Source organism: Ascaphus truei, chromosome 1, assembly GCF_040206685.1.
Source record: "Ascaphus truei isolate aAscTru1 chromosome 1, aAscTru1.hap1, whole genome shotgun sequence".
Taxonomy (NCBI): Eukaryota; Metazoa; Chordata; class Amphibia; order Anura; family Ascaphidae; genus Ascaphus; species Ascaphus truei.
In genome coordinates, this window is record NC_134483.1 from 55,387,241 (window position 1) to 55,407,907 (window position 20,667).

The 20,667-nt window shown below is 39.0% G+C and overlaps 1 protein-coding gene across 6 annotated transcripts in view; it reads left to right on the top strand.

Moving 5' to 3' along the window:
- The window catches only part of OSMR (oncostatin M receptor), a 98,391-nt gene that overhangs the window by 53,053 nt on the left and 24,671 nt on the right, over positions 1-20,667 (top strand). For all 6 annotated transcript variants that reach the window (XM_075588523.1, XM_075588503.1, XM_075588510.1 and 3 more), the window contains 5 exons: positions 1,794-1,939; positions 7,818-7,986; positions 11,374-11,450; positions 14,112-14,340; positions 19,517-19,702. In XM_075588523.1, coding sequence (XP_075444638.1) covers positions 1,794-1,939; positions 7,818-7,986; positions 11,374-11,450; positions 14,112-14,340; positions 19,517-19,702 — 807 coding nt within the window. The remainder of the gene's footprint in view (positions 1-1,793; positions 1,940-7,817; positions 7,987-11,373; positions 11,451-14,111; positions 14,341-19,516; positions 19,703-20,667) is intronic.

A 20,667-nucleotide genomic window follows, 5' to 3' on the forward strand; every position in this document is an offset into this window, starting at 1 on the left:
ACACATACACACACTACTTAGTAAAAGGGTGTATTTTTTTTTAGTACATTAATAATGTAGCCCTGTTTCTCCCACCCCTGAGTGAGATCTAAGGGTGGGCTGTAAATAGCTACTGTGCTGCCCTTTACCTGTTAGCTCGCAGGAGCCTAAGCCTCCGCCGCTGGGAGCATGGGGTGAATTACTCTTACTACTTACTACATGGTGCAGCGCCTCCACCAGCGAGGGATCCCAGCAGAGTGGAAGCAGCCCGTCACAGGACACTCTTACAATGAATACATACACATTAGTAAATAATAGAAAGGGCTTTACTGGTAGCATAACTATGTGTAACACATCACATAACACTCTATATGGATCACTAATAATACAACTATCCATTCAGACTTCACAGGTCCGTATCCCCACCTTGTGCCCAATACTGTGTATCTCACACAGAGTCCCCAAGAGTCCCACAATACCCCAAGGGTGTGACTGGTGTTAAAGTTGGTGCACTTGATGACTGTACCTGCCCGGGGCTCCTGCACCCGGGTACATCAGAACAACAGAAGAGGACCCGTCTGTGTCCAGCGCCTAAGTCTCCGCGATGGCGTCCTCCTTCCAACAGAATGATCTCACCACACAGATAGTCCCTTTATCTGGAGTGAGACAGGTCTGGTCCCAGACCTCACTTGCCAGGCCACGTCACACACAGCTGTGTTCCTGACTATACTGGCCTGCTAAGGGGATCCGTTCCCTATCTAGGGCATGTCCTTGTAGCAGCCACAACCTATCAATGACTGGGGCCTATCTAGGGCCTAGGGGGTCTCTGGCCTAGTACAGGGGCCACTTGCTCCCTGCACCTACACACCCTCCCCTGTCTATCTCCCAGGTCCTACTGACTTGGCACACAACAATATATCTCTCCTCTCAGAGAATCCTGCAAGCCCTATTGGCTCCCTAGCGTCAGGTGACCTACCTGCCTCTAAGGATTCTGGGGGCTGTAGTTCCCCATGGCCCTCTTTAACATTGAGGCCGTGTGCGTGATCTGCACTGCGCCTACGCAAGTGTGTAATGGCCGCCTCTGCCCTACCTGTGCATGAGCAACCTCCAAGAGCCCCTGCACTAACTGTAATGGCCCCCGCATCGCCTCTGTGCATGCACGGACACATTAAACATGACAGCGTCCTGCCGCAGCTGCCATCGGGAGCCCTCAGCGATGCCCTCGCCCCTGCAGCACCCCCACAAAACTGGACGTAAGGGAGTAGAGAACTGGAAGTCAGGGGGACCGGAGGAACCCTGGCTACAATAATAACCATATTTATCAATATGCACACTGGGTTCCAGATTCTATAGCTGCCCTGGCTGGGAACTGTAGTGCCCACATAATGAATAAGTACTGAAACAATATTGACGTGTGGGCACTCGAAGAATAACAAATGCATTATTGGAGATGAACCAAGGATTTCTTTTCTTTAATCTGATCACTCTCTTTGCTGCTTTTTTTCCCCCCCCTCTCCCTTTCCTGAAAATGTTGCTTTCTTGCTTGTATAAGGTATATTTGATTACCAAGAAAACTATTTGTTTATCAAATTATGCAGGCACTGTTTGGTAAGTGCTGTAAAATGACCTTATTTATTAAAATCCTTTACAGACAAACAGGTACCCTTTTCATTAGTAGGTGAATATGTCACTCATAATGTACATACACCAAACAACTTATTTTCTTACAAAATAATCGTATTTGTTCGTTTTCTTTTCTTTATTATACCAAGTGTCAAAAACATACTAATTGTTTTCTTCCCTCTCATTACCAGTTCATCCATTGGCTCCCACAGATCTTGTAACAAATCATTTAAGTGCCACACATGTCCTGTTAAACTGGTCTTTGAAAGCAAACTATACAGTCCTCCTGCTACTGTGTCAAATTGAGCTTCACAGGAGCTATAGGTTTTTAGAACTGGTAAGAAAACGATTTATACCATTTTTGCATCACTGTTCATTTCACCAATAAGTGTATCAAACTTTCCATGCTCTTGCCATGCTTGCGCCCACATACACCCCAGTGCGCTGCTAATGGGGAAAGCTTATTGCATACAGAGGCTAATGGGACTAGTTACACTGAATACTATATTGGAAAGCACAGAACGAAATTCTGATAATCCACTTAAACTCTAACTGTGTTCATATAAATGATGTCCATTGCACACACTGATCTGAACACTGCAATGTATTTAAAGAGATGGGTGAAGCTCCTATGACTTTTTTTTTTTTACCAAATCATTTAAGCTTTTTGTTGATTATCAGGTTAAAAAGGTGTGAACGTCTTGATTTATTTGCATAATGTACACATGTTTGCCAATGTTCGCCATTATGTGTCTGTATTTTGCAACTTTTTTTTCACTAAATATTTGTGAAACATACTGCAGGGTCAAGGTTCCCTCTAATCTCCAAAGCAGCTAATCACACTGCACTGGCATGATAGGTTTACACCTAGTTACAATATTTATTTCCTGTTAGTGCAGCTGTGTTCACCTCTGTATTAAAGCTGCAGTTCAGTCTTTTTTATTTTTTTTAATTTTTATTTATTTTTTTATTTCAATAGTTTTATGTGTGCAATCTCTAATTACTTAAAGAACTGTATAGCTGCAGGTCAATTCGTTCTCCATGTATTGATAGGTCGAAATTTGGTGACATAATTAGTGAAGGGATCTGTTCATATTCTGCTTGTCTGTCAGTGGAAGCTCATGAATATTCATGAGCACTCCTGCACTGACATGTGCTAGAGGGAGGGCAGGGCTGACAAAGGGGTGTGCCAGAGCTTGTGACAGGACATGAAGGGGCAGTGCCTTAGCAAATGGCTGTTAAAATAGAATACAAGAAAATTGGTCTTTAAAAGTTGTTTTTTTTTTAAAACAGAAAATGCTAAAAGTATTTTTTCTTACTACAGAACTGATTTATTAAAAAAAAAACACATGCAGGATATTGACTGAACTGCAGCTTTAAACCGTGCCACCCGCTGTTGCCAAATGCCATAATGAAAGTATCTTGCAAAGCTATCCATCAAGTACCTAGAAGTTTTCCTCTTGACAACAATACACTAAACATTTTAGAACAAATATACTGTAAATGAAATGGCTAAATAGGTGCCCCCAATGGACATTCCTCAGTCGCAGAGTTTCTGCACATTGGGGCTGAATATGGTTGTGCAAAATTTTCGTAAAGATGCCAAGATCATCTAGCACATAAAGGCGGCTTCTTGTAAGATCTGCGGTCATTTCAGACACGCTGCATAATATGCAGAAAACATAGTGAACTACAAATAGACTATGATTGTCCATATCATCATCTCAAACAGGATGTGGTTACACAATAGAACATTTTGCTTCAATTATTGTGTGGCTTGTTTGTGTTACATCCATTTAATTATGCTACAGAGAAAAGAACAGTGCCTTCCTTAACAAACATAAATAAATTAAATACTGAACCTTAACTTTCAAGGATTTAGCAGTATTGACTGCCAGAAAACCTCTCTCTATCATCTAAAGAGGGCCCTCAACATGTACCTTTTTACAACTTGTATATAAAAACTAAAGCATCCTACTGCCCAGTATTGATATGAAATTCCGTGTGCGCGTGATGTCACGCAGATGCACGCAAGCTACGGCAGCCAACATAATTCGTTATAACTCCCGATCGGCGCACTGACCGGTCACGCGAGACATTCCACAGGCGGGGGAACCAGCGGGGATGGCTCATAAGAAAACTCCGAAGCCGGGGACCCATGATCTCACCTGCTTCAGCCGCAGGCAGGCAGCCATAGCTGAAAAAACAAACAAAAAAACAAAGATGGCTCTGCTAAGTGTGCGGGAGTGCTCGCTCACAAAGGTAAACAAAAAAGGAGAGAGAAAAGCTGTGGGACCTGAAGGGGATATCCATGGTAGAAAAGCAACCCTTAGAAACTCTGCAGAGAGGGCCACAGTAGAAGAGGGGGCAGGGGGGAGATCTGCTACCAACTGTGAGCTGGATATGGCTGATGGTGACACAGTAATCACAAAGCAGGACCTCCAGAACATGCTTAGAGAAAATGCAAGGGGGCTTTCAGTCAGCTCTGGATAGAGCTGTAAGGGAATTTAAAATAGAAGTTTCCTTACTAGCTAAAAGAATTACGGAGCTTGAAAATAAGATGGACATTTCCCTACAAAATCAGGTAATTACTGACAATGAGGTCTTGCGTCTCAATGACGAGATAAGAGCTATGAGGGACGGCATAGATGACCTGGAGAACAGGGAGCGAAAGCAGAATCTACTAATCCGTCATGTCCCTGGGTCGGTGTCTGCAGAAGCCCTCCAGCCATATCTTAAGAGACTGTTTACGTCAATTGACCCACAGCTATAAGATGGCAATCTTTTGATGGATAGAGCCCAAAGAGCCCTAGGTCTGAGGTTTGATGACCCTAAAAGAAGCAGAGATGTTGTTCTAAGACTCCACCAATATGCAAACAAGGAAAGGATTATAAAAGGCTACAGAAACAGAGGCTCCATTGAATTTGAAAATAACTCCATCCAGATTTTCCAGGATCTATCCAGCATGACAATCGAGAAGAGGAGAGGGCTGTGACCTGTAACGGCGGTTCTCCAGTAAAAGGTATTCGTTACCGGTTGGTTTTTCCATTCCACCTGGTGGTAAATCATGAAGGCAGACAGATCTCAATCCGTTAACCTGAGGAATCGGCATCTTTTCTGTCGGCGTTGGGTCTCACCCCCAGGGATGGTTCGGGCCAGCACAGAAGACCTCGAGAAGACAACATGGATGACGATCGATCGGCTTAGGGTGCTGTTGCCCGGAGATGAAATATTTAAGACTGACTGTGATGTTGTGGGTCTTTCTTCGGCCATCTTTTTGACTGGCGATCCGGCAACCCAGGGAAAGATACCCTGGATGTGTAGCTATATTTGTTTTCTCTTTTCTTTCCGCTTTTCTCCATGTCTCCCTCTATACTTTTTCCAATCTATTATAGGTTCTGTTTTTTATATACGGTTTGGAGTCTGCTGCCAGCCCCCTGGGTGCTGGTCTACGACAACTGTTCGGTGGATGAAATCGGTGAACACACGGATCTAACGCCCTGGCGATGTTTGAGGGGGCCTTGGCCCAAAGACTTAGAATGGCTGGGGGGTCTTTTGTTTTGAGACACAGCAGACACCAAGCCTCATGGAGAAGCCAAAAGCAATCACACTTGAAAATGTAATGTTAATAGACATTGCTCATTTAGAGAGAAAATATGAAACCGTGTTTTTATATTTATATTCCTACCCGTGAAGCCTATCCCTATAAGTGCATGCTAACATGAAAACGTTGAATATGTTTATCTGTCCCACGGTTGTCAGGGATTAATATGTTTTATAGGCCAATTTATATTCTAAGCGGGACGTAGTGAAGGTGCGATCAGGGGAGGGAGAGCAGATAGAGGCAGGGTGTGCAGGATGGGAGCCCTGCATGCCCGACGTCAGGTTGCCACCAGTAGGGTCATATGCCCTCCAAGCCAGGCCACATAGGGTCTGGCCGCAAAGCTGGGATGAGTGGCTGGTTACACTCATCTTACTCTATAGTTGAATTTTTTTATTTTTCCCCGATATCCCCGGAGGGGGAAAATCTATTCCCTTTGGTTTTTTTTTTTATCCCCATATGTTTCCTACAACCATTAAAGTCTTTAGTTCAGAGGGGGAGAGGGGGAGAGGGGGAGAGGGGGAGAGGATATTGGAAATGACTAGCCAAGTTCCATTGAAGTTAGTGTCCCTGAATGTTGAAGGTCTTAACAGTAACGGTAAACGTAGACTGGCCCTAAAATAATTCAGGAACTTGAAAGCAGATATTGTTTTCTTGCAAGGGACGCATTGTGATACTTAGAATCCCCCAAACACTTTCAGCGGAACATACCCTATAGCATTCTATTCCTTCTTTTAGTAGCAAAAAAAGAGGGGTTGCGAAACTGATTAAATGGGACATTCTGTTCCAGGTATTGGAGGTTAAGAGATATCAAGGGGGGAGGCCCCTAGTGTTGGCCTGAGAGATGCCCATGAGCCACATCACGTTAGTGAATATATACGCACCCAACGAGGGACAAATTGATTTTTTTTAAGGGAAACGCTGGAATCCATGGAAGCTAGCCAAGCGCAACTGCTGATATTGGGAGGTGATTTTAATATGGTACCAGACCCGGATGTGGATATCTCGTGTATTCTGGACGTATTGGTCCACGCAGATATAGGGCCTATCACGTGGTCAGACCTTGCCCTGGTGGCGATCCTGTTCGACCCCCCTTTTGCTGAGACTCAATCATTCCATTGGAGGATGAACGACTCATTACTGAATTACCCAGAGATTAGCTCACAAATGGGAGACGCGCTCAAATATGATTTTGGATAGTTATATTTATATAATGAGTTATAGTCCCTAGTAAGGTATATCCCCAAATACTTCAGATCCATATAAAGCAATGAGATTGGTCTGTAGCTACCATAACATTAAGGGTCCTTACCCTCTTTAGGGATCACCACTATATTGGCATTCATCATCTGTAGGGGGATTGGTATTCCGCGGAGAAAATCATTGAATAAATCTAGTAAACATGGTCCTAGGATTCCTATAAACTATAATTTTTGAATCATACCACAAGGAAGTGTGATAGTGTCTGGGACACCTGGGATGTTGGATAGGGTTAAGGCCCCAAAAGGTTAGAGGATCTGGGGGTGATTAGTGTAGGTTGTCACTGATTAGATGTGATAAAATATTGTAAAATTCAAAACTTTGTATGATATGTAATGTGATTGTTGTCGATTGTAAGAATTCTGTTACAAAATGGTAGTTCCCCCCTCCCCCTTCCTCCCTCTTTTTTTCTGTACCCCTTCCCTTCCCATTTATGTTTGAAAATCTTAATAAAAATAAGTTTAAAAAAAATTACTATTGTACTTTTGGAATTTGGTTCTGATAGTTGTCTTTCCGTTGCTTCTGCTGATGCATCCTTTAAAATTACAAATGGGTTTCATGTCATATGCAGCACAGATATGACCATGAATGCTTTCCTTCTCCAGCTTTGTTTTTTTACTTCTGCATATGTTAGGTCTACAATTGTAACATTCTAACTCAGTGTTTTTCAACCACGGTTCCTAGGAACCGTTGGGTTCCCTGGGCATCCCTAAAGGGTTCTTTGCAATTTTATTTTCAGGTAATTTGACAATTGTAACAAATACAGAAGAATTTACAATGCATCTGATCTCAGCCATGTTATTAGAGCGGGGTGGGGTGTCTTAAAATTTCACAAAGGGTCCCTTGACTCAAAAAAGGTTGGAAACCACTGCTCTAACTTACTGTGAAAAATTATACAACCTCAAATATGGTCCATTATTACATAAAGAATGCATACAAGGGAGAGTTTCTTATTATACTGGTGTTAAAGGTTACCCACATTTCTGTACAACCTATTAAGATGAACACCTACCAATATCCGGGTAACATATTTGAAGCTGCAAGTCTATCCAATTAGCGTACTGTAGGTGTCTCTTAAAATAAATTGTTGAAAATCTTGTCTTCAAAGTTATTTTCATTTTCCCTGAATTCACTCTCATGAGTGTGCTATTATAAAGCTCATTTACAATTGTATGATGAGTGTCAAAATATAAATGCATTGGTTCACATGCTGAGTGCTATTAAATCAGTATCAGCATTAGTGTTGTACTCATCAAAACCAGTGGAGTATGTTTGTGTGGTCTTTCCCACTCAGATTGTGATAATGTCATACTCTGAAAGCCATTCTGAACAATATCTTATTACATATTTCTAGAGAAACACTACAATAAAGGGAGAAACATCATCTTCATTGTACAGTGTCAGCCTTGATCAATTACAGCCATATACCAACTATACATTGAGAGTACAGTGCATGGAGGCTTCATATTTGCAGAGATGGAGCAAATGGAGTGAAAAGCTCATGATCAGGATGCAAGAAGCTGGTAAGTGATCTTTAAAGCACTCAACTTGCACTGAACTTAAAGTCCAAAAGAAATGCTGGCCCACATTTACTAAGCAGTGTTTTCCCTTCGACACTTTCTGGGGCACAAAGAGGCTTAACTTGAAGTGAATGTGTCATAAGGTGTCTTCCGGCAGCCGAAAGTGTTTTATGAAGTTGTGCCGCTTATTAAATATGAGCCAATATGGACCTTCCAAATATATTTTTCTGTGCTATTTTGTTCATAACAACAGTTAAAAGGTCCTGCTGTACACATTCAAATAATTATCTGAGCAAAATCTATGCATCGCAGTGGTGCATATGAAGGGGAAAAGGGTGCTGTAGCCCTAAGCAAATACACATTAATTTATATATACCATACATTAATATAAATAATTTAGGTTTAAATAAGGGAATATTTACATAAATAAATATATTTATCCCTGTGACGGTAGGGGTAGCTGGCTGACCTAATAAAGAGAAATCCCAGCTAGTTACCCCTAAAAACCATACAACTTGGCTGGCTAAGTAATGTATATTTCAGTCCAATGTATGTAATGTCTGGGGAAGTACGGGGAATGTGGGCTAACTTTGTGTAATTCTAAGTCCTGTCTTTTACATAAATACCTTATGTCTGCATTTATTCCTGTGTTAGCAATTCCCCCCCCCCCCCCCCCCAATTTAGGTACTTGGTATTGTGTGGTGATGAAATTAACATGTTAGTCCTGCAAATGCAAATTATGTTATGTGCCTGTTCCTATTATTTCTATGGTGGGAGTTTCTGTAATGCATTTAGCTGAGCTATTCCATAGAAAAGATATGATCAGGACAAAGGTAGGGGACTAGTTAATAGAATCAGTTTTCAGGTCTGATCCTCAGGCGCTGTTTCTCTTGGCTGGCTGCCCTTGCTCAATGTTAAAGGATAGCCACCTAGGGATATATATGGGACACTTCTTATCAGAGCACTAGTCCATCTGAGAGACACTCTGGGAAGGAGTGTGGAGTTTGACAGTGACCAGCTGGAGATACATGTCAGAGTGGCTGCTGTGTGTTCAGCACTCTGATATCCTGAAGCAGAGAAGTGGACAGGGTAAACCCATTTGAAGCAGGTCCCTGCACCTAGTGAGACTACAGACTTCCCCCAGGTCCCCAGTGTGGCAAGTGTATGTTATATTGTGCATTTGTGTATTTGCTTGTTTACCCAGAATAAACTCCATTTGTTAAATTACTTTGTACTGTACTTAGTGATCCTGAACCCAGAAGGTTTCGTAGTTAAAAGTACTGGTCTCCTGTGACAATCCCCTTTCTTTTAGGTGTAATCTAGCACCATCTGATATAATTTCACAATATAGAGTTTCCTTTTCATCTACAAAAAAAGTCCCTAAAAAGGTCAGTTCCTTTTAGGTGCCTCACTCAAGGCTAGCCCTGAGTATGTAAGTGAACTCCAGGCGCAACCTTATGCCACAATCAGAAAATAAAACAGCAGATTAGGAAGTCTATAAAGCCCACCACTAAAGAATGTCAATTTATCTACATAGAATTAATCTACAATGTGATTATTGCATATTTTGTTAATATGTTTAATAATGTCTTTAGATTTTCAATACACCGATGTAGAAGCCTGCACCTGTTAACGTGATGTATTGTATTGTGTGGCTTGATATTTAACGTGAGATTTAACGCAGCTCCACAAATGGTAACACTTCAATACTTCCTAAGGATAGGCGATTATTTATCGCGATATTTGTGAACTCTTAATGTGTAAAGCACCAATCAATTTTAAAAGTTTGGAACTCAAAGGGACGAACAAATTAATTCGGAAAGGTGATTTAAATAATGAACGATTTATAGATTAGTTGATATAGTAATTGCCACCAACGGGACATCTATGAGCACGTGACTTGGATATGTGAAAAGGGTTAATACCCACAGTTACTTCACTCCCACTAGGTCCTTCAAATGAATAATATGTCCCCTTAACCTGTCACAAATATCACCTTATTGCTGTCACCAACAAAGAGATATCAGATGTACTTGCAGAGTCTTTAGTCTCTGTTTACGAAGCAAAATATATCATTAGCACACACAAATCTATTGTAACAAAATGTGTCCGAAGATGTAATTACTCTATTTAAAACGAGCAAAGTTCAATCAAAGCCCAAAGATGTACATTTTACATTTTTAGATTTAATATACAAAAATAGTACAGTGTTTAGGTTACAGAAAAAGATTATTACAAGAACATACAGTACAATAAATGCAGACAGTTTCTTAAAAATAAAAGGTGTCAAATAGATTATCTAATTACGTTACCGCATTACATCATCAAATTTTCTTCAGAGAGGCTTGAGGTTGTAAATATAGAAATTCACGTGTGCCACAGATAATTCTCCAATTTTTAAATTCATATTCCCAAATGCATGACATATCCTAAATGTATTTTCATTGAAACAACATAAGCCCATCCTCTGGGCGTATCCTTAACCCCTTTTCATCAATCCCTAATGACACTTTTATGGCTGAAGGGAAAAAAACTTTTCTTTTGAATAAAAAGATGCCTGGATATAGAAAATGTACCATATCTTTATCTCTATAGTATCTGGAAGGATGCCACTTTCACTGTTGTTTGTATAATTACAATACTGTACATGCGTGGATATGAAACTTGATGTGTTTTATGCGAAGTTTGAGTGAGAAATGGATATCTGACCTTTGCATTCATACAATCGTGAATCATTTAGCATTATTCAATTCATCTGATCACAAATGTTACAAAGATTCGTCTGTAATTCTCGTGAACTGTTAGAAGCATGAAATCTTTATATTTAGTACATTCAACCCATTCTGTGTAATGCAGATGCATTAAAAAGGTCTCTTGCTTATTTCTGCTGTCAGAAGGAGTTGTGGCGCCATATTTCAATCTCCCACTTTCAAAACCAGGCATTGATCTTGGATAACCTCACTCCTAGACCAACACATAAAAGCCAGGCATGATTAGTGGCCTGACCTGCCATAAAAACAATGCCTTGTATTTTTTAAGAGGTACAATTTGCAACTAAGATTAATGGTTTGTGCCAGTTTATTAAAATACAGAATATCTTCTGGCATTATCATTACAGTAATTTACTAATAAAATCCATATATTGTACTTTTCTTAAGCACAATACCTGTTTAAAAACACACTTGTAGTTTACATTATAGTATAATATTGAAGTGATAATATTCATTGCATGTAATAATCGTGATTTGATGGTAATCATTTTACATATTTCATTTACTTTTTTGTCTTCGTGTCCACTGTCCTGATTTATTGAATTCTTTATGAAAGCCTGCCATTTGCATTGCTGCTCAGTGCTATACAATAGTAACATTTATTATGATTTGATTACAGTTCCCACAGCAGCACTTGACATTTGGAGAGAAGTGAACAAGGTTAATGATGGAAGAAATGTGACTCTTTACTGGAGGGTATGTGATTAACAGAGATTTAAAAAAAAATTATCTGAACATTAAATTCAACCTTTTTTGGACTTCAAATAGTCAGATCATTTTTTTCTGCAGTTTACTTGTGGATTCATTATATTTCCCTGTACACGGTATATAGTGTTAAGTATAAATACAAATAGTACTGGTCAAAGAGTTTACAGTTTGAATTTGATGCCCAAAACAGAGCAAGAGAAGTTGCAAACTGTATTAATTTCATAGCTGAAATAATTAGTAACTGGTCAGACAGTCCCTCTGTCTTCATTACTGACCGGCTACTCTTCTGAACTTCGGGAAGCAACAATTCATTTTTCCATCTTCTTTTTCCCCCTTTTGCTCAACAGTTGGCTATGTTGATGGCACAATGTTAAATACAGGTAAAAGAATGTCTAAAATTACAAGGGGCAGGTGCAGGTCTTCCGATTTGGCTCGTTATTTACCAGCTTAGGGCGTTAACCACAATATGGTCTCCATTAATCTAGGGCAATAAAATAAAAGCTTCTGTTAAATTGCCGTCAAGTGAAATGCCATTAATGTACAGTATGTGTTGCAGGAACTTCAATCACTGAAATACTATTACAGACAGAAAATACTAAGGAAATGCTTCATGCATTTTGTTGTGTATAGGTTTTTGTATTTGTGTGGTGACATCTACTCTCTCTCGTTCATTGTGTCCAGGGTTTGCTTTGAGTAGTTTGTGCACATATTTCTAAAGCAATGAAGGGTTGATTTTACTCTTTTCTGCTCTCCTTTTCTTGTTTACACTCCTCTTGATTAGTTTTTTTTTTTTTTTTTTCCTTTGGGCAAGAGATTAGATTAATACAATGTAGTATTTGTGGACTTTTAGTAACTGCATTGGTTCCGGAAAAATAAATTTAAGATGTGCGATGTCTCAAATGTTTATGTGCCCTGGATAAGAATTCAGATTCTTCTAACTACAACTTCTATTAACCAATTTCTCTTTCTCAACACTGCGATGGGGGCTAGGAAACAACATAGAGAAAGGGGGTCTTCTGAGCTGAACAAAGCTGAGTTCAGCCTGGGGACCCCCTACTTCCCGAGATACAGGCCCTGGTATGGGGTGCAGGTTGTATACAGGTTGTATATTGCCTGGCATAGTGGCAGCTCATGCTCACAGACATTGCCCCTAGCAATTGGTTTAACTGCAGGTTTAGTAAACATAAATATGATAAGTGCAGCATTATTGGTCCCTAATATCATTTAGAATGTTCAGATTAGATAATTTTTCATAATCTGGTTATGTCTCACAAGATATCATCACCCTTTTCTAAACATTCATCTATTTAATATATAGAACTATTCATCTACTTATACACCTACAGTACTAGTGTGTGCCATATCATTGAAGCGCTGTTTATATCTTGTTTATATATATATATATATATATATATATATATATATATATATATATATATATATATATATGTATAAACAAATAGATGACACCGTTCTGTGTCTAACGACATGCTTTTATTTGTGCGATCTTTCGAGATACACTGATCATCAACCACAGAACGCTATCGTCTATTCATTTTTGATTATTAAGCTCGGCTAACATGGTACAGATACATACACACACGTGATGGGGGAGGGGGACACTGAAAAAAGCCTCAGCAGAGGTAAGTGTGGTCCGGTAATAGTTAGTCTGTGAGGATCCCTAGAGATCCAATATTCTGGCACAGCATGAGAGATAATTACATGCCAGGGCATATGTGTCTATTTTGGATCCAATAAACCACTATATATATATATATATATATATATATATATATATATATATATATATATATATATATATATATATATATATATATATATATATTTTTTTTATATACATATATATATATATATATTTTTTTATATATATATACACACACACACACATACACACATATATATATATACATCCATATATATATATATATACATATATATATACATACATATACATATACACAGTGGTCGACAAATCACCAAAAAATCTACTCGCCACCTAGTACCACACGTGTGCTGCTTGGGCCAATAGGAGCTCGCCACGATGTTAAATCCACTCGCCCGGGGCGTGCAAATGTATAGGTTTGTCGAACACTGCATATACATATACATATATACATTGGACTTTGATTTTGTTATTATGTGTATCCATTTGTTTGTTTTTACCATTTTATTGATTTTTGTACATATATTATTAAGGTTTTTAACCTCTTAGGGTAATTATTCAACCACCATTATTATCATTTGATATATGTTCATATACCTGTTGGCGCTACTCATTGTTTCTTTTTATATATATATATATATACATACATACATACATACATACATACATACATACATACATACATATATATATATATATATATATATATATATATATATATATATATATATATATATATACACACACACACACACACACACACACACACACACACACACACACTTGCTAACTGCAACACAAGTATACAATTGCAATGAATATCAAAGTTAAAGTATATTTACAATACAAAAGCAAAATATGAACATACAGTACTGGCGTTACCTAAATATGGAATTTCTATTAGCCTATAAATGTATTGTGCACTCAAACCGCATCTTAAGATAATTTCTTTCAACATTTTTTAGCACCTACCAGCATTTCATGCCAATGGAAATATTGTTTTCTATGATGTTACTTGGCAACGACTAGATGACATTTCTGAGCCGCAGAGCAACACTTATCCCGCTCTACCAAACAGCAACAGCACACAAATTATAATTGGCCGCCAGGCTTATCTAATCAGCATTACAGCAAGAAATGCAGCTGGCAGCTCCCCTCCTTCAGAGATAAGAATTCCTGCAATCGCTGAAAACCGTAAGCCATTTATATCATAACATTTTAATAGTGTCCCTTTTTTGGCTGTGGAAAATATTAAAATTAAAATACATCTAAAACTCTATGTAGCTTATCATGGGCCGTTTGCCCTAAATGTAACGATGTACACTGAACCCAATTCTTAATGACTAGTCTCATTGGTCCTTTTTGATAGACACCCACATGGGGCAAATTCACAGACTGGGCAATCCAACAATGTGCTTTATTGTTGTTTCTTTTTTTGTTTGTTTTTTAACTATCTGAACCATACATTTCATAAACATATTTATCTTTTAATCTACTGTTTTATTTCAGGAAATCTTTATGGCTGCCAGATTGGCCTCACTATGGGGTACCAATAGAATGATGTGACCTATTTATGACATGTCAAAACCTTCTGTTGGTTGGCCTGGGCAGCCATGTGATTATGAGAGGTTGTCCAATTTTAAATCAAGACGATTCAGCAACCCCCAGTCCAAAATTTGAAAAATAAAGGAAATATTGGAGAATCATGATCTGAATTTCTAAAACACAAAAACGAAATCATAATTGATTACCTTGGATTTACCGTTTTTATACATGTTTATTTAGTTGGATTTTTCTCACAATTTAATTTTAGATCTTGATTTCACATATTGGTAAACTAATAATTTCCTTATCTGTATTGTTCTTACGTATTGTTTTTATTCCTTGAGGTGAAAGCACAAGATCACTTGCATATGAAGTATGGTTTAGAAAAGCATTAGGGTCTGAATACTAATAATAAAAAATGCATTAGCATTTTAAATTATTTATTTTTTATTCATTTTTACTATTAAGTATTTGTTCAAAAGCTGATTTACATACACAATAAGCCCTACAAATACTCTACAAGAAAATTTGAGATTCTACAATTGTTTTCACACAACGTGTTTCAATATCAATCTAACACACCAGATTCTAAATTCTATATTCCTCTCATATGGGAAAGGAATGTCTGCAATTCTTCCTTCTATCTTTTCATCTTTGTATTTATTGCACATGTTTATCTTTGCTCTATGATGCATGTAAATGATTTGTCCTGTCTGGATGAACCTCAGCCGAATCATACAAAATCTGTTATTTAGAGGTGTGCAAAGTTTTCATAGGAGGTCAAGGACCAGGTGAAATTTGCACTTGTTCAGCCAAGAAACAAATGCGGACAAGTCAGAATTCCCAAGCGATTTGCCAGGCATTAAGTAACTAGACTTAACAAATAAACAGTGCACTTTCGTCCAATTACGCTATATTGCAAAATGTTCTAAAATCACTAGATTCTCTATAAATAGGGCAAACATTGTGCTCAGGGCCAACAAGCGGGGGGAGGGGAGCCCGGGCCCCGACTATGTTGTATATGTTTTTGTCTTTCTCGGGGTAGTATCATTATTTGTCACTCCTTACTGTAGCACTCCTTCTGAACCGCAGCGTAAAATAACGCCGTGAGCGACAAACACGCATCTCGTTGCCATGGCAAAGCGACGTTGCAGCCTCAAATGACGTCACGTTAATATGGCAATGTGAGGCCATGCAACGTCATGTTGGTGATGTCTGCGTCATCACTAGACGCTGCAGTTCCGAAGGAGAAGTGCAGCAGCAAGGAGTCGGCCGCCACAGCTAAGTACAGGAGAGAAAAGAGCCAGAACCCACTCTCGGTGGCCCTGAATGTGCTTGTGCATTTGGGGGAGGACTCAAGGTGTGTGAGGGAGTGGATACACATGGTGAATTATAATAAATAAATTAATTAAATCTAATATTGGCAAAAGAGAGCACTGACATGGTTATGGTCATCGTGCCAGTGGCCATGGTGACAGCAGCTGGAAAATACTAAGGCGTGGGTCCCTAAAGAAAAGAGTTGTATTAGCTATTGCTATGAAAACAGCAGCAGTTGTACTTGACCCCCAGTGCAAGCCTACCAATATACAAAGAAATAGGACAGAAAAGCATGTTTTTGCCAACACCTGCCTCTGCCTCATCATGTCTGTAGGACAAACTCACCACCACTAGAGTGGAAAAGGTTCTCCAGAAAAACTAGATTTTCGTAGGTATTAGAAGTAGCGAAGCATTACAGAGCATAGTCATCCATGTGAAACGAAGTACACATGTTGATTATACTAATGTCAGTGAGAGGGGAGAGGCCAAATGGGAGTATTATTCTGAATGTGGAGAGAGTCAGATACTAAGAGAGTGATGCATTCCACAGCAAAATGTGCAACTGTATGGGCATTGACTGGGAGTGTGATGGATGCTAAACAGTCCCTATCTGTTCAATTTCAAGACTCTGCAGAGGTGGAGGAATTGCGACAGAGGTTGAGAAAGTAGAGGTTGAACATGATGATAGTGTGTGTGTGGTACATAAACTGCACATTCAGGGGTGGAAGCAAGGATGTGATCCTTGGTACAACAAGAAATGCTTGTGGTGTTGGAGGTAGAGCAACAGAGAAAAAGGTGATGATCATAATGAAAGTAGTCAATCATTTTGTACTGTAAGCAGCTGTCAGCCAGGGCATTGGCCACTACCAAAATTAGTAGCACTAACGCACCTACTGTAACCTCCTGCTGTCCGACCTTCCAGCCTCTCACCTGTCTCTCCTACAATTAATCCTAAACGCTGCTGCCAGAATCACTCTACTCTTTCCTAAATCTGTCTCAGCGTCTCCCCTGCTGAAATCCCTCTCCTGGCTTCCTATCAAATCCCGCATCCCGCACTCAATTCTCCTCCTCACTTTTAAAGCTTTACACTCTTCTGCCCCTCCTTACATCTCAGCCCTAATTTCTTGTCATACACTATCCCGACACTTGCGTTCTGCTCAATGATGTCTTCTCTCTACCCGTTTTGTATCTAAAGCCCTCTCCTGTCTTAAACATTTCCCAATGACTTCCCCACACCTCTGGAATGACCTTCCCCTCAATATCTGACTAGCACCCTCTCTATCCACCTTTAAGACCCACCTTAAAACACACCTGCTTAAGGAAGCATACGAGTAGATCCATGTTTGATACTTTACACCTCATACATAAACCTTGGCCCCGTGCAGACGCACTTACCAGAACGCCCTCCTACTGTCTATGTATGTTCTTCCTGCCTACCAAATAGAGTGTAAGCTCTTCGGAGCAGGGACTCATTTTCCTAAATGTTACTTTTATGTCTGAAGCACTTCTTCCCTTTGTGTTGATTGTATTATTTGTTATTTATATGATTGTCACGTGTATTACTGCTGTGAAGCGCTATGTACGTTAAATGGCGCTATATAAATAAAGACATACATACCTAGTACATTGAAAAGCTAAAGTTAGACTTGCTAATGTATTCTATATTTCAAAGAAAAAAAAATGTGCTACACCAACACCATCATTGTTGTCAGCTTCAGAAACAGACAACAAAATAACCTGGCACCAAATAATGTCCAAAGGTGATAGGTCCTGAGATCTTCAGTGGATAAGCACTAATGCTTGCAGATCATGAAACGAGAAAAACAGAAAAGGGACAAAACATAGCGTAAAACTGCTGGGTAAAAAGAAATAAAAAACGTGCTAGACCAACACCATCATTGTTGTCAGCTTCAGAAACAGCACACAAAATTAGTTAAGAGCAGCCAATGCCATGTAATTTACCGTCATCATGAGTACATGGCCCTGGTATTGGCAGTGGCACAGGGGGCAAGGCAAAAACATTTTAGTCTTAGAAACAGCATCACACAATGTTACACAACAGAAAAATGTTGAGGTGGAAGAGTATGATAATGATGATGAATAATAATATGCTGTTAGAGGGGGCAGCAGAGGTAGCTCAAGCAGGGTGAGAAGAAGGAAATTGTCTAGAATGCCACGTAGGCCACCAGCAGCAAGTACATCTTAAACCAGAAATCCCCCCCAACTAAACATACTTTTTTTGTAAAGGATTGGAACCAGGGGGACTCCAGAGCTGAACCTTTCTATTTTCAGCTCCAGGAACCCCACATTTCTCAAGATACTGTACTTACCTGTGCAGTTAGCAGAACTACATAGCAACATAGGTGATGCCCCCAGCACTCAATATGAATAAACTGAAACAACACTGGAATATGCCGAAATATCTAAATTGTATAGTAATAGAAATAAACAATATAGGATATATACACAGAATGCTAACAACCTAGGAAAAATCAAACCTGCACAAGGGGGGAGCAGTGGTAGTGATGAATAGATCATATTACAGGGCAGAAATAATTTGTCAGCTTTCAGAGTCCTCTAACTATGTGGTAGCACCCAACAATCCCAGTCCTGGGATTATTGAAAAGATTTCAAGAATTGTTATTCTAGCTGCCGAGGGAGGTGTAATATCTGAAAAAGAAAAAGAGTTTTTTTATTTAAAAAGACCCAATAACACCTGTCTTTTACACGTTACCCAAGATACATAAACATTTCACCAAACCACCAGGACGACCTATAGTTGCAGGTACTGATTCTGTCTTCCAACCATTGGCGGTATTTTTAGATAAACTTCTGCACCCTTTGGTCACGGCCTCAATTTCATACATCCAGGACACTACACATCACCTCTGTTGCTATATAGTTTTGGGAGGGTTAAGGGTCCCTCCTGCCGTTCCCGTGCACCAGACATTACAAAATTTCAACTTCAACTTAGGAGTAACACCGTACTTTTTTTAGTTAGCAGTACTACATTCCATTTTTAAAGGGGATTTAAATGGTTGTCCAATAGGAAGCTGCAACCAGTGATGTTGTAACTTCCTATTAGTCCGAGATTTGGCATCCCTTTGTTTCTCTCCCCAAGAATAGAGATTTAAACCCAGTAATTTATAGTAGAATTAGAAAAATGTGATAGCATTATTGTTTATTGTTGAAGGTATGCTTAACAGCTTTTCACATTTTGACATTAGGCAACAGAATATATATAGCGTATGTCCCACTTTCAGTTAATATTGAGTACCGTATATGATGAGGATAAATAGAAATGTTAATGAAACGTGTTCAAGTATTTGTAAAGGAAAGTTGACCATTCCCTCCAGTCTACACTGGCATGGAAGGGTTTATTAAACAGTATTGCACACTAGGAATTCATTTAGGAGACTAGAAACAGCTAAGCTTCAAAAGATGAATGCATTTAAACTGTTTTTATTTTTTTTACATTTTTATTCTTTCCTCTGCATTAACTTTATAGGGATTGAGAACATTAAAGAAGAACGGATATATGGCAAAGATGGTGGCATTTACATTTCATGGCAACCTGTTCCTAGTGCTTTCCATGGATACATTGTGGATTGGTGCAATTTTCCTAGGTCTCAACATTGTGATTTCCAATGGAAGAAATTCAATTCCAGCATCAATGCTGATGTCATCAAATCCAGTAAGAGCATCATTAAATATTTTAAGAATAAGCATGTTGAATAGTCATCACCAAAGTAAGCCATACTAAAGGTTTATATACTGTACAGTATTAAAGGAGGGATCAGGACAAAGCAACTTGGGATGCTCCTAGACCAAGGGGACTAACTGAGAAAAGGGAGGGTGCTTGAGGCACAATTCTTAGTCAGAGAACATCATAGCAAATGGAGGGAGCGAAGCACACCAGAAAAAAACTGAGGATAGATGTACTGCAAAAAGGTCATTTAATGACTAAAATACCCAATGTTTCGGTGAGAAGCACCTTCATCCCTGACTATTTTAATCATTAAAATGACCTTTTTGCAGTAATTCTATTCTCAGATTTTTTCTGGTGTGCTTGGCTCCATCCATTTGTTATATGCAGTATTTAACACAGATAAAAGTAACATGTCCAGGGCTGTGTCAAGCTGATATATATATATTTTTTGTAAAGAAAATTAGAGCTTATAGATATACATTTTAAACAGCTATCTTTCAGCGTGAGTGTTTGCCCGTCTTATTCTTTTTGCATCAACTTGTAATTTGTGGACGATTTGCAGAGAGCAAACAGATGAATAAGTGAGGCGGCACAGGGCACACTACCTGCCATTGGATGTACCAAATCTTTTGATTGGGGTCATCACTTTATTCCACAGGAAGAATATCTGATTTTTGCATGAACCTCAATGCAAACAGATCTGTACCAAATATACTGTAGGAAACCAAATTAACATTTTTTCCCCTTTACAATTAATGCTGTTAGAGGGAATAAAAGAAAACAAATCTTAATGTATGTCTGGTTACATTTCAGTGTTTGCTACATACAACTTTTAGCCAGTATGTCACGTGAACATAGAATTTGTAGTAAACCTGTGAACACAATAGTTCATGTAAAAAATAAAAGACAAGACGTTTCTAGTTTTATATTTCCATGTATGCATTTATGTT